Genomic DNA, 13,908 nt, shown 5'->3' with positions numbered 1-13,908 from the left:
TGTCTGACTTTGATTTACAAGGCTTTTTAATCATGCAGCCATAGTAAAGTTCATCTCTTATAATACTATACTAAATATGTCTAGCACTCTAAAATTTCTGTACCTTCTCATCCTGTGAGATGGATCTGAGTTTTTTCATTTTTCAACTAAAGAAAATTTGACTCAGAAGCCAAGTGATTTGAACCAGCATGTAAAGTCAGGCTTTTGATCCTCTGTTCTAGCATTCTTTGAATTAAACCATAACCTTCTATTGGACAGGTATAGATTCTACATAGAGATTCACCTATAAAGAGTCTATAGTTTCTTAAACATTTTGAATCAGATTCTTTAGCTAAGAAACAAAAACTTAGAATTATGGTTGCCACCTTCTTTGTATGTACCCTCAAAATGATTTATCTCTTTTGAAAAAAGGGTGTAGCCCATCATTATTCTTTCCCTTGAAGGAAAGAACAGGCACCTGCCTGTTTAATGAGTAATATGATGGAAAAACTTGGACCCTTAGATTAATTCGCCTACTCAAGCATTTTGTTATTACTCTTTGAATGGCTTTCTTTCTCTGAATTCAATATTTGTTAGATCCCTGTGGTCCGTCCCTGACTGATACATTACAGGAAGCTTACTTTCTTAGACTCAGCTAGTAAAGACAGAGCAGGTATGATTTGGGGTGCTGATTTGAGGGTATAATAATGCATGTTTAGGCTTAATTAGAGCTGCAGTCATTGAGTTGGTTATGGATTTGGGGCAACTTTGGGCAACATCTTATATTCTGTCGGGATTCGAAAAACAAGTCCTGCAAAATGTAATTAGAATTTCAAATGTTACAGGCCAATCATTTAAACATTTACAGGCCATGTGTTTCTATATACAAAAATTTCTATATACAAAAAATTGTCTAAATTCCTCAAGATTAGCCTTCACTAATTTATTCTATTTCCTTAAAGGACACTCACTCCTAAAATCCTTACAATTGATTTTCACCTGAAAGCACCTAACTTTCAAATATAATGGTGTCTTGAAATTCTTTTCCTCCTTGACTTTTTGGGGGAGCCAGGGAGGATGAAGTTGGCAGTTGGGACATTTCACACATTAGCTGTCCCTCTTACAAATCCCTCTTACTATGCCTTTTAGTTTTTATTTCCTCCTCTCTTATTGCTCTGCCCTCCATACTGTCTTTACTACTTTCACTGCTTTTCTCCTTAATGTGAGGAGACCTCCTTTTTGTTCTGTTATATCTACACCCCCCCCCTTGGTAATTTCACCAATTTCTACCACTTCAGCTATTACTACCAATAATTTAGTTCATGGGACTCTAGAACACCCCAAAAGCTAATGGACCAAAAAGAGAAGGAAATCCCTAATGGACAATGCAAAGTAGCTGTCAGAGAAGAGCATCACGTAAAAAACGACCCAGAGGTCAAGGGTGGAGAGTACTTCAAGAAGTAGTGGGTCTTTTAATAGAGTGAAACATGTGTGAGAAGCTTAGCTTAGAACTGGGTTTGGAAATCTTTAGTGGTTTTAGCAAAAATCACTAAAGGAAATAAAGAAAACTCTTGATCTTGAAATTGCAAGTAAGAAGTGAATAGAAGATGAAGAAAGGTGGGGAGGTAAACCTTTCAGGTGCTGTATTTCAAGAAGGGGAATATAGGAACTTGGGGAAGGGTTTTGGTTTTGTTTTATTTTCAGAATTTCAGGCACTTGGATATTTTTGTAGAAGTCTGAAGTAAAGGAAATAATGTAAAAGGATAGATGGAAGGTAAAGAAATAGGTGGTTCGTGGATAGAAAAAGATTCAGACAGAGACAGGACGGGACAAGAGAAGAAGCACAAGTGAAAGCTGTTCATTGTGGAGAGAAGAGATACTTCCTGAACAGAAGAAAAGGTGGTCAGGATGATGCATGTTCATTTTCTCTTGAACAGTATAGGCAAGAAGGTAAAAAGTTCAAAGGAAGGAATTCGGAAAGACTTGGATAAACAAATTACACTCTTGTGTTGTGTAAGTTTTTATATTCTGCTGACACATGACCATTACTTGGCACAAATGAGGTAATACGGAAATATTTGGAGAAGCCCTGGACCTCCCAAAAAGGTTTCTGTGATCACAAAAGAGAATTTTATGTAGGACAAAGGCTTCCCTTGTAATTGCTACTACCCTTATGGTAATTATTTCTGAAATTATTTTGGGATGATACTGTGCTATTCATTACATATAAATGTTAGCCAACCAGTTGGCACAACTCTCTTCCCCAGTACAGCTTCATCTGCAGAATCATAAGGGACTGTGGGCTCTTGACTGCCACGCTTGTATGACCTTGCCATCTAAAGACAAATCAGAGTAGCTCTGCAATGATAGCAGTGGGGCTCAGTCCATTAAAGTGACCCAAACGGAATTCAAGAAGGAGAACTTTCAGTTCAGGAGTCTGAAGACTTCCTGCAGCATTGAACAATGAAACAATTTTAGGAGACGTTGTCAGATAAGAGGTGATAGTCTAAAAGATCAAGGTGTAAGTTAGAGAAAAATATGTTGTTTGGGGTGGTGACTGTGCTTGGCTTGTTCGCTTAATGAATCTCTCCAGTTTATCACACACTGAATGACTAAATGAAGATTTGCATAAGTAACTGCCTTTTGAGGGGAAAATTAATCTAGAGATTTCTTTAGGGTTTCAAGGCTATTTGCTTCACAAATGTCAAGGGTCTTCTCAAGCCATTCCGAATTTTAGTTGCTTTTGAGACTTGCTTTTGACACTTTTTTAGGCATAGAAATTCTATATGTTTACCCCTAAGGATTCTGATTTGGCAAGTCCTTGGAGGCCAGGCACTGATATTTTAAAACATTGGCCGGGCGATCTGGAGGAAGAAACTGCACTGAGAATTCCTTGTGCAGTTTTGACATGATTTAAGTATTAGAATTTCACACTTAGCCTAAAATGCATTCGTATGGAGAGAATGATGTGTTCCATCATATAAATATGTTGAAAAATTAGAGGCTGATATCTTCAGATTTATAGAGAAATAAGTTGAGGATCCTTCCATTCATTAATTAACTATTTGTAAAGGCCCTGCTATGTCTAAGTCACTTAGTTTCAGAAATTTGATTGGTATAATTGGGAATCACGTATTAGTAAAGAGATGAAAATTAAGACTTAACTATAGAGTTGCAAATTGGGGTGATGTTTGTGTGCTTTAGATGGTAGCATGTCCACAGACACTAGTAACAGTGAATCCTGCCTTGGTGCAACCAAGGAAACAAAGACAGCTATTTAAGGAAAACTGGCCATTGCCTACCCCTCCATCTTTAGCATCACCAAAGCTAAAACTCAGGTCTTGCATGTCACCATGATGACATCATGAAAAGTCTGTCCAGTTCACACTCATGAATTCTAAAAAATAAATGCTGAACAAGCAGAGAACATTAACCCAGTGCCAAAGGCTGAGGTATCTAGGTCTTTTTGTCTTTGGCTAGGGCTTGTATCCTCAAACCAAGTGCTTCATAGTAGGGAAAGAATCAGAGAGGGAAAGGGGGAGAGAAAAATTCCCTCAAGTGAATGAGTTTACTTCAGCATTTAGAGAAAAGAAATGGACTACAACCTTCCTACATGGAACAGAGAGAATTGGGCTGACATCTGTATAATTTTTGGCCATTTAAAAAAATCTACCTCTGAAACTGTGGCACAAGTCCTAGCTTCTGAGCAATTCTCAAACCCCAGAGGAAGGACTTTCTTGATCTGGAGCCAATGGCTAACATTGAGGAGAAGGGAAGGGAAGGGAAGGGAAGGGAAGGGAAAGGAAGGGAAGGGCCTTCAGATCTTGCTGGGGGCAATTCATGGGGCAAAGGTACTTACTAGAATCATAAGTTGATTCATTTAAAGACCAGCTAAGTAGAGATGGAGAAGGGAAGTCTTAAATAATGTTATTTCAGATTTGAGTAATTACATCTTTCTGCTGAGGAGTTGGAAATGACAACTTCCAACAGCAGAATGATCATATTATTTCCTTTTTATCTGTCTTTTGAAAAGATTATTCTGAGGCTAAATTGTTCTCTACTGACATTAAGTGTTTGGTCCTTTTCTTTATTTTTACCCTGCTTCATTAAGGAAAGGATTTAATGTATCTTATAAAGTAAAACTGGGTTGCATACAATAAGGATAGAAGTGAAAAAAGGTAAGTAAATATATAACTAGAAATTCAATTAAAAATTCATTCTATAACCTATTGCTCTGAAAAGCATGAAACACAGGCTTGAGTTTAAGCCTTCTAAAGTCCAAGGCAAAATCGAACTATGTAAAATCCAATTGCATAATATAATTTTTAAAAAGCTAAGGGCAAACCAATTGTCCGTGGAGGTAGAAATTATTCTTGTTAATAAAACCAGTAAAGAAGTTCTTAGTGTTCCCATAAAGAATGAAGCATATCCTGGATAGTTCCAGAGTCAACCAGTCAGAGGCACCAAAAGATGTTTTATTTTCCTATTTTTATTATGTTCTTAAATACAAACCAATGCATTCCATCAATGCACGCGATTATTGAAAAGTAGGATGAGGTCCAGAAAACCAGACATTTATTGATTTTTATGAGCCATGTGATAGACCTTAGAATAACTACAGGAGTAGACAGACCCTGGTTATCTCTCAAGTACTCTAAGCTGTATTTTTATAGATATTTGGTAATTATCCCAGGCTTGAGTCTGGAGTAAGTCTTTTTTATTTATCTTTATCACATGTTTTGGGGGAATTTTAGGAATCCAATTTATGTAATAAAGATCTTTTAAGAATTCTTATTTGTTTTTATTTATTTATTATTAAGTTTATGTTATTTTGAGAGAGAGAGAAAGTACACATGTGCACACAGGAGGGGCAGAGGGAGAGAGAGAATCCCAAGTAGGCTCTGTCCTGTCAGCGCAGAGCCTGACACGGGGCTTGATCCCACAAACTGTGAGATCATGACCTGAGCTGAAGTTAAGAGTTGGACACTTAACCAACTGAGCCACCCAGGCGCCCCAAGGATTTTTATTTAAAAAAATTTTTTTGTGGGAGGAGCGCCTGGGTGGCTCAGTCGGTTAAACGTCCGACTTCGGCTCAGGTCATGATCTCCCAGTCTGTGAGTTCAAGCCCCGCATCAGGCTCTGTGCTGTCGGTTCATAGCCTGGAGCCTGCTTCGGATTCTGTGTCTCCCTCTCTCTCCGCCCCTCCCCAACTCACGCTGTGTCTCTGTCTCTCAAAAAATGAATAAACGTTAAAAGGTCTCTCATCACTCTCCATTTGTTAACTTATAATTATTCTCAACTTGTCTCCAAAGAACTCTGAATCCAATAAGAAATTCTAATTTCATGTGAAATGGAAGTAGTTTGGTCTCTAAGAACTGAAATCTTGTTTAAGAGATTTAATAAGCCTATCAGGGGAGAAGACACATTTTAAATTCTCATTCTGTTATTAATTGGGGAACTGTGAACATTTATTTAAATTCATCAATCCTCTCTTTCCTCATCTTTAAAATAGAAGAATTGAAAGCATTTTAGGTCTTCAAGGCAATAGCTTATGTACAGTTAACCAGCCCAGGCTTCAGGAAGGGCAGGGACCCAGTAAGGGTCAGGTTTCTCCCCTCCCTGAAGGAAAGATAAACCATTATAGTAGGCATTTCTATTTGAATGTCAAGGAAACAGGAGATTAAACTATGCCCTGTTTTCTCTTTGGTTGGATGAAGGGGTGGAGTATATATTTCTTTCATTATTTTGTTTTCTCAGTTCAAGACTCGGGATTCTACCCAGCTGGCAATGGGCAAAATAAAAACAAAAATACATTTGTTAGGAGAACTAGGCATTCACAGTAGTTTAGACAGCACATTTCCTACCTATAGTTAATCATTATGGAAAGTCAAATTACCAGATTACTTGACTGGTATTATATCCAGACAAGTAAGTTTATTTACATGACTTAAATGTGTTGTGTTCATCAGTCTCTGATAGTCTAATAGGAATTACCCATTCCCAGAGGCTAGACGGTGGACAGCCAGTAAGCCCACTAGGACATCCTCTCCTCTGGACTGGGCTTGGGAAGTCCACTATTTCCTTTGAGACCTCTCTTTTACTTTGCCTTTGTTGTGGACCAGCTCCTTTCTGATTGATACATTCTTTCCTTAAATGGATTAATATCTTTAATCAGATAATTAAGTTAACCAACCATTTCTAACATTCTTTATTTTTCTTATGACAGAGAGCACCTGCCTTCTTTGGAGACTACTATGTGACGTCCTTTCTCTTTACTAATCATCTTTTGTCTTCTTTACAGGTACATGTCAACCTTATATTCTCACCCTGATTTTCCAGAAAAAGGGCCAGAGGAGATTAATGAAGAGCTAATGAAAAATGTTAGCCACAACCCCCTTTTACTTCTCACACCACAGAAAGTTAAGAGATACATTGAGTCTCTATGGAAGAAGAAAAGCTCTGGGCAACCTGTCACCTTTACTGACATCTTTGGGATGTTAATTGGAGAAACACTAATTCACAATGTAAGCTATGGCTCAAACTGCAATCCTTTTAATACAAATCGGCCATGTGTATCATAATGTTTTAATAAAACAAAATGATACATTTGGTTTTTCTTTTAATTTATTTAAATTCAAGTTAGTTAACATACAGTGTAGTACTGGTTTCAGGAGTAGAACGCAGTGATTCATCATTTCCATATAACATTTTATAAAAGTCACTTGACTCAACTGATTCTATCAACAATGTGTCCTGAGTACACATTGTCCTGCCAGACATAACACTTCTACATTTCCAACTAGTGCTTACTAATTCTTTCTGTGTATCAGTTTTGATGTATAGAGAAGTACTTTTGTATTCTTCAATACACATTTTGACCTCTTACTGTCCACTCCTCCACACCCCAATGGCAGTCTTTTTAAATAAAGGGATGAATACAAGTAGTATTTTAGTGGTAGAGGAAAAACGGAGGTTCCCTAAAGAAAGCCAGAAAAGGGAATAAGTCACAGGGAGCAAGACTATTTGACACATGACTACAGTGTGACATTTCATCTGAAGATAAAGTGTGGGAGACAGAGTCTGTGCCAGGGAATCTGGGGTCCAACTGCTTTCTGAGCTTCGTAGCTGCCAAGTTCTTCTTCAGTTCAAATGTAGCCATAATCTTTAAAAGAGTTACGGTTGTTCTTAGAATGAAGATAATAATTACCTCCATAGAGCTTACTTGTTGTCGTTTATTAGGACCCAGAGATTTCTAGAAGAAGGAAGACTGATTTTTATTAGAAAAGTTTCAAGTGTCTTGATTGGAAGTACTATTTTAAATAGTTTTCTCTCTGTATATGTTTCTATATTGAAAACCATTTCTTTATTTCTTCTGTGGACAGAGAATGAACACTACCTTGAGTAGTTTGAAGGAAAAAGTCAATTCTGCACAATGCCCTTTACCCCTTTTCACCTGTCTCCATGTCAAACCTGATGTTTCGGAGCTAATGTTTGCAGGTATGTGATTTCCTCTTTCAAAGCATTTCCAGGAACCTTTGAACTGCGGTTTCTAATGATTTTTATTAGAGGAAGATCCTGAGCAATTTTAGTTGTCTATTTTAATGTATTTTCGGTAACATAAAAACATTGGAAGATACAAGACAATGTTAAGCTAGATGATTTTCTGGTTGGACAGACTATTCCATGAAACTAATATACATTCCAGTTACTAATATACCTTCATTTAAATTAGTAAAATAAAAAAGAAATTATTAAAAAGTCATGAATATAATCACCTCAATTTTAGTTACTCATTCCTCAAGGACTTTTAACAAAATAGCATGCTTTTAGGCAATGCATATGCTTTTGCTTACTGCTTATATTTTCATTAAATTGGGTAACATGATATATGTTTATCATTCAAAGCACCATTTTCGTCTTTATAATTCAGCATTCAAAAAGTACTAGTCTATGCTTCTGGCAGCTGGCGAACAAAATACCTCATATTGTTAAATCTCACATGTAAATATTTGTTTTCTCTGTGGCTTTGCTTCTTGTTGGGTGCTCTAAAAGTATGTGACATCATACTTGTGGGGGCCTTTGCTGGTCCTAATCTGCAATGTGGTAGCATTTCTGACTGTAGATGGTAGGGTTCATTGTAATTTTAGGAAAAGTACCTCAGTGAAATCAGTCACTCCATGAGCTTAAAAAAGTCATTGTGAATGGAAGGTAATTAACAGATTTGTAGCCAGAATCCTTTTGCAAATTTTACAAGGTCTCACTCTTTTCAACTGACTATTCCCAGGCAAGAATTTTGAATTGTTTATAGAAAGCAGTGCACCTGGAATTCACTCATTCTAATCTTTATCAGTTAATTGACTAAAACATTCGTCATGCTTATGATTCAGAAATCACTTACTATATTTATTATCTTATTCAATTTTTACTATAACTCGGGAAGTGAGGTATTTTTAGCTCTGCTTCTTAGAAGCAAAAACAAAACCTCAGAAAAATTAAATGATTTGCACATTGCCGCGTAGAAAGTAAGCAGCAGAGCTGAGGTTTGTTCGCAAAAAGCCCTTGTTCTTTTTATTAAAATAATGGCTTCTCTGGTTACTGACTGTGTAGACGTAGTATGACAGGTGCTAAGCATGAACTCCCCTCCCCCGCCCCCACAGTATATTGCCCCTGTTCTATAAGACCTTATAATCTGTTTGGGAAATCTGCGATAATTGTTAAACAAGTTAAGATACAAGAAAGAAGTTACTGTGCATTGTTCCCTTGACCAAGTTACATGCCTTTTTTAGTCTCAGTTTCCACATCTGTTAAATGAGGATGAGACTCTCATAGTGTTTTCACTAAATAAATGATATAAAGTATGCAAAGTACATAAAAGCAGTGGCAGGCCCAAATTAAGTTTAAGTAAGTCTTAAAAATGTAGTGCTCTGTGAAAGCTGTATGAGAAATCAGAGGTCTTGGATCTTAATGATAAATAGGATTTGTATATGAGAGGCAAATTTAATTTTCGAATGGGAGGTAAGGCACGCGGTAGGAGTCTGGGATAACCATGGCTTGTCAGCAGCAATTGGGAGCAAGATCTTGAATGTAATGTAGTTCAGAGGGAGAGGTGAAATTTATTCACGTAAGAAAAGTAAGTGCCATGATGAAATTGCTTTTGTTTTGTTTTTGCTTTCCTACAGCTGTTGTTTTTTGAGGTCCTGGAATAATTGGAGATAGGTTGATAAATCCTCCTAGTAAGCTAGTCAAATCTGTGCATAGCCAAATAAGCCATTTTACCCCACAGCATTATGCTATGGTCAAATAAGCACTAGACTAATTTGGAAGCCTTGTCTTATTTCTGAGCTGAAATACATTAGGTGGGTCATTTAATCTGATTCTTATTTTCCTCGTTATTAAAAAAATGATATTAATAAATATCAGGTTTATATTACACAGCTGTTAAGACAATCACATGAGACAGGCAGAAGACAGAATATCGTAAAAGAGACCTAAAATATAATAGTGCTATTACTATTGTTAAAATTGTGATGACATTTTGACAGTTACCTTTTTTCATTCTTAACTTTGAAGCAGTAGCAATTCTCAATAGAAAATCTCATCGAGATAATTAAAGAACAAGTAATATTTCAGCAAGTGAATATTTTGGATTCATTTAGAATTGGGAAAGGCCGTTTTATGTTCAGTTGGTCATCTTTTGACCTGGATGTGTCTTATTTGGGCCATCTGCCTAACTGTGATACTGGTACCAGGATGAGAGATACACCATTAACCTTCATTGTTAAGCTTCTATGATAAGGAGATTCAAAGCTGTTTCTTCTAACAGAGTTGGACAAAGCCATCAAGCATTAGTTCTGTGGATCTTATACCCGATAAAACACTCAAAAGTGTATGTTATGAAGGTTCAAGTAGCTTGGGTTATTGAAGGAAAAAAAGGAGACATGTCTATACTTTATTCTTTTAAAGTTTGCTTAGATTAAAAGTGAATATTCAAGGGAAAAAGTTGAAATATTATCTGAATAATATTTTTAAAAGCCAAGGAGCCAAATTATCTTAGCTTACAGAAGTTTGATCACCTTTATTTCAACAATATTAGAGAATGTTTTTCTTCCCTTTAAACATTTTCCTCTTTTGAAGATTTTAAACAAACAAACATTCATTGTTTAAACTGTTAAATATTTTTGACTCCTTCACTTAACTACACTGCTTTCGTTTTCATTTCCATTGGTCAGTAAATTGCATTTATTGAGTACAACTTACCAACATCATGTTAAATTCTTTGAGATACCGTCAGAGTAAAAATATGGCATTTTTCCTCCAGAAAGTTACAATCCCATTAGCAAGACAAAAACAAAACATGAAAAATGAAAGAGCCGTACACATAGAATATTATGATCTGTTTTTTTAGTATATGTGCTGCTGAAGTGAGCACGAATATTATGGTCTATCAATCAAAGTGTGTAGAACTGATCTAAGTGTAAGATATCGTACAGATTTATTACAGTCATACGGACAGCTTTATGAGGTGATGGAGCTCCGATTCCATTTGAACATGGAAAGATCTATCAAGTGGAGGTGAATAGTCCTCTTTGTGTGAAACAGGATGAGAAAATGCTCGGAAAGAGGGTCAAAAATATGTTTTCAAGAGCAGTAAAAAGAAACCAGACTTAGTATGAGCCGGTGAAGGGTGATACATTTGGGAAAATTATTAGTGCCAAGTTACAGAAAGATTTGAATTCCAGACAGAAATATTTTTCTTCAGTTATGAAGATAGTGGGAAACATTTAGTGTTTAGGGGTAGGACAATGAAATTATTTAGTGTTTTTGAAAAAAGTATTTTGTTGATTCATATGGGTAGATTAACAAGGAAAGAAACCGGAAGCAGTGTTATCACTGTGCGTTTGTAATAAAGTCCTGGAACTAGGGAGATACTGATAAGAAGAGCAGAAGACGGAGGTGAAAAGCCCAAAGGTTATCAGTGAAAGGTGGTCATGGATTGGTTTGATGTGAGTGAGTAAAAGAGTGGTTTCAATTTTTGAAAAATTTCTTTTTGAGGGCTGTAATAGTGTTGTTTACCAAAAGAGGTAGGCTAGACTGGGAGGAAAGGTGATGAATTCCTTTCCAGGCAAGCATAGTGGGATGCGACGACAGTGTATGTAAGTGTAAATCCACAACAGGAAGTTGGAAAGGAGTAGATGGAGGTGTGGGAGAGAAGTTCAAGTTTGAAACATACGAGTTAACAGCAAAAGAATAATAGTCACGCACTACCATGGTGAGTTCTTGACTAAGGAATAAAGAGCAATCTTACCTTGAGAATGCTTTAATTACGTGTACACAAACCACAGCATTAATAAAGATGAGATTACTCGAGAAGTTATTGTGTTTCAGTACCCAAGATAAGGGGATGAGATTCAGAGATAGGTAATTACTTTTAGTGATACAGAAATTTTCCTAGCAGCCTCTGATTCATTGCTAGTCATATCTCACTAACTCCATGTAAATCATTATAAAGCACATCACTTTATGAAGAAAGGTATATGTGCCACTTGGCTTTGATTTGAAATGAATTATGTGTTCTCATCACAACTGTGATTTCATAACTTACTTCACAGAAGTAGAATGTTATGATCTACCACTGAGTAAGCAATAAATATACACCCGCAATCCCTTTTCTAAAACTAGAGATAGATGTTTTGGAATTCAGAACATTTTAGATTTTAAAGTTTAAAAAAAAAAAAAAAAACTTGCCGTGTATGGTACATAATAACCGCTGGGGATCTTATAATCAAATAGAGTGATTTCTGTAATAGAATGTGTCAATATGCATATTTAGTGAGTTAAAAAAAAAATAAGCCATACATCATTCAGGACTGTTTTTTTCTGCTGAATGAATTCAGGTCAGATTTTACCACCAAATGAATAGCAAAAAACTTTGTGGAGTTTTAAGTTATCTGGATTTTGGTTTGTTTGAATAGATTTTTAATAGTTTCAGAAAGGGGAGTGGATAAAGGAGGGCAGAGGGTTATGGGTTAGGCAAGGTAGATAATGGTGGAACTTCATAGAGGATGGCCAATGAAAATTGACCTTGAACTAAGGGATAAGAAGGAGCAAGCCTTGTAATTGCATAAGGTAATAGCAAGCATTAAGGCACTGCAGTGTCAGTGAGCTTTCTCTTGAGGAACATTAAGAAGATTTGTGTGGCTCAAGTGGAAAGAGTAAGACCAACATAATGGGAGATTGGTTAGGACATGAGGTCAAGAGGCACTAGCCAGACCACTAAGAAGCCTTGTTGACCACATTTTTGTGTTCAGTGTAATGGAAAGCCATTGGGAAGCTTTCAGCTGGCATTAGTGTGCTGTGATTTCTATTTTTAAATTTTTGTTCTGGCAACAGATATCAAAAAGATAGCAGGGGAACAGAGAAGGGATGTTTTAGAAGACTACTGGGGAGATCCAGGGAGGAGGGTATGACAGCTTGTACCAGTAGGGTACAAATGGATGGTGATCCATGATGGACAAATGGATAAGCAGCCAGTTTCTAACCTTATCTGATAAGAGAGTCTACAGAACTTGAGTTTTTGTATGTAAGATATAAAGGGGAAAGAATTGTCAAGGATAAAGTATATATAGTGGTACGAATATATGAAAAGTAGTGCCATTTACCAAGAAAAGGAAGACTGAGAGAGAAGCAAGTGTAGGAAATGGGTGTCAGAAATGGGAATTCTTTTTGGATGCATAATTAAACATAGTGATAGCCATGGAAATACATGAAATGTAGTAGTGGCTACCATTTATGGAGTGATTAAGATGTGCTATTCCTTCTTCTGAGTTCTCTACATTTTTAAAACATTTTTTAATGTTTATTTATTTTTGAGAGAGAGACGGAGTGTGAGCGGGGGAGGACAGAGAGAGAGGGAGACACAGAATCCGAAGCAGGCTCCAGGCTCTGAGCTGTCTGCACTGAGCTTGATGTGGGGCTCGAACTCACGAACCATGAGATCATGACCAGAGCCGAAGTCGGATGCTTAACAGACTGAGCCACCCAGGCGCCCCTACATTTCTTAACTCATTAGATTTTCACAATTCTACAGTCTCCTGATTTTATTCACATCCTATAGATTAGGGAAGTAAGACGCCAAGAACACAAGTAATCTACCCAAGGTTGCACAGTTAGTAAGGAGAAAAATGGGATTTGAACCTGGGACTCTGGCTTCATAGCCTCTACTCCTAGAAATTATATTTTATTGACCCTATTACCATGTATTTCTTAAGACACTCAGCATAAAAACTTTGTGTTATAATCTTGTGAGTTAGAACAATGGTTAATAGGCAAAATTAAGGAAAGATAAAGAAAAGGAAAATATTAGAAAACAATTTCTTCTACTTTCATAGTCTACTTGCGTTATCAGAGTTTAATTTCTTCTATCACCTTCATGGATTTTACATCTGAGTTAGCAGTTTTCTGTTTTCCATTCTTTAGAATTATGATGGATTTTATTAAAGATGTCTGAGCTTTTAATGCAAAAGATATTCAGCTTGTACAAATTTGAAGGGATTTTTTTTGTTCTCATTTCAGTAAGTTTTTTCCACTGACTTCTCTACAATGGCATATACATAATAGGCATTTGGTTAAGTTTTAAAAAATATTTTAAATAAATGAAAATAATCAAGGCATTGTTGGAAGTGATCTTTAACAGTGTGCATTTCTGTAGTATTTTCCTACTAATGGATTGTGCCTTTTAAAAATGCTTTCAGATTGGGTTGAATTTAGTCCATATGAGATTGGCATGGCTAAATATGGTACTTTTATGGCTCCTGACTTATTTGGAAGCAAATTTTTTATGGGAACAGTTGTGAAGAAATATGAAGAAAACCCCTTGCATTTCTTAATGGGTAAGTGATCAAAATCTACTCTTTGTCTGCCTGACTGTTT

At 36.4% G+C, this 13,908-nt stretch overlaps 1 protein-coding gene across 4 annotated transcripts in view; it reads left to right on the top strand.

Annotated features, from left to right (window-relative positions):
* Positions 1–13,908, top strand: part of PLA2G4A (phospholipase A2 group IVA) — a 164,511-nt gene that overhangs the window by 103,763 nt on the left and 46,840 nt on the right. For all 4 annotated transcript variants that reach the window (XM_060643668.3, XM_060643670.3, XM_060643669.3 and 1 more), the window contains 3 exons: positions 6,281–6,503; positions 7,362–7,476; positions 13,731–13,868. In XM_060643668.3, the coding sequence (XP_060499651.1) occupies positions 6,281–6,503; positions 7,362–7,476; positions 13,731–13,868 (476 nt within the window). The remainder of the gene's footprint in view (positions 1–6,280; positions 6,504–7,361; positions 7,477–13,730; positions 13,869–13,908) is intronic.

Source organism: Panthera onca, chromosome F1 (assembly GCF_046562875.1).
Source record: "Panthera onca isolate mPanOnc1 chromosome F1, mPanOnc1 haplotype 2, whole genome shotgun sequence".
Classification (NCBI taxonomy): domain Eukaryota; kingdom Metazoa; phylum Chordata; class Mammalia; order Carnivora; family Felidae; genus Panthera; species Panthera onca.
Note: the sequence above shows the minus strand (reverse complement) of the source record. Positions and strands in the feature narration are given on the sequence as shown.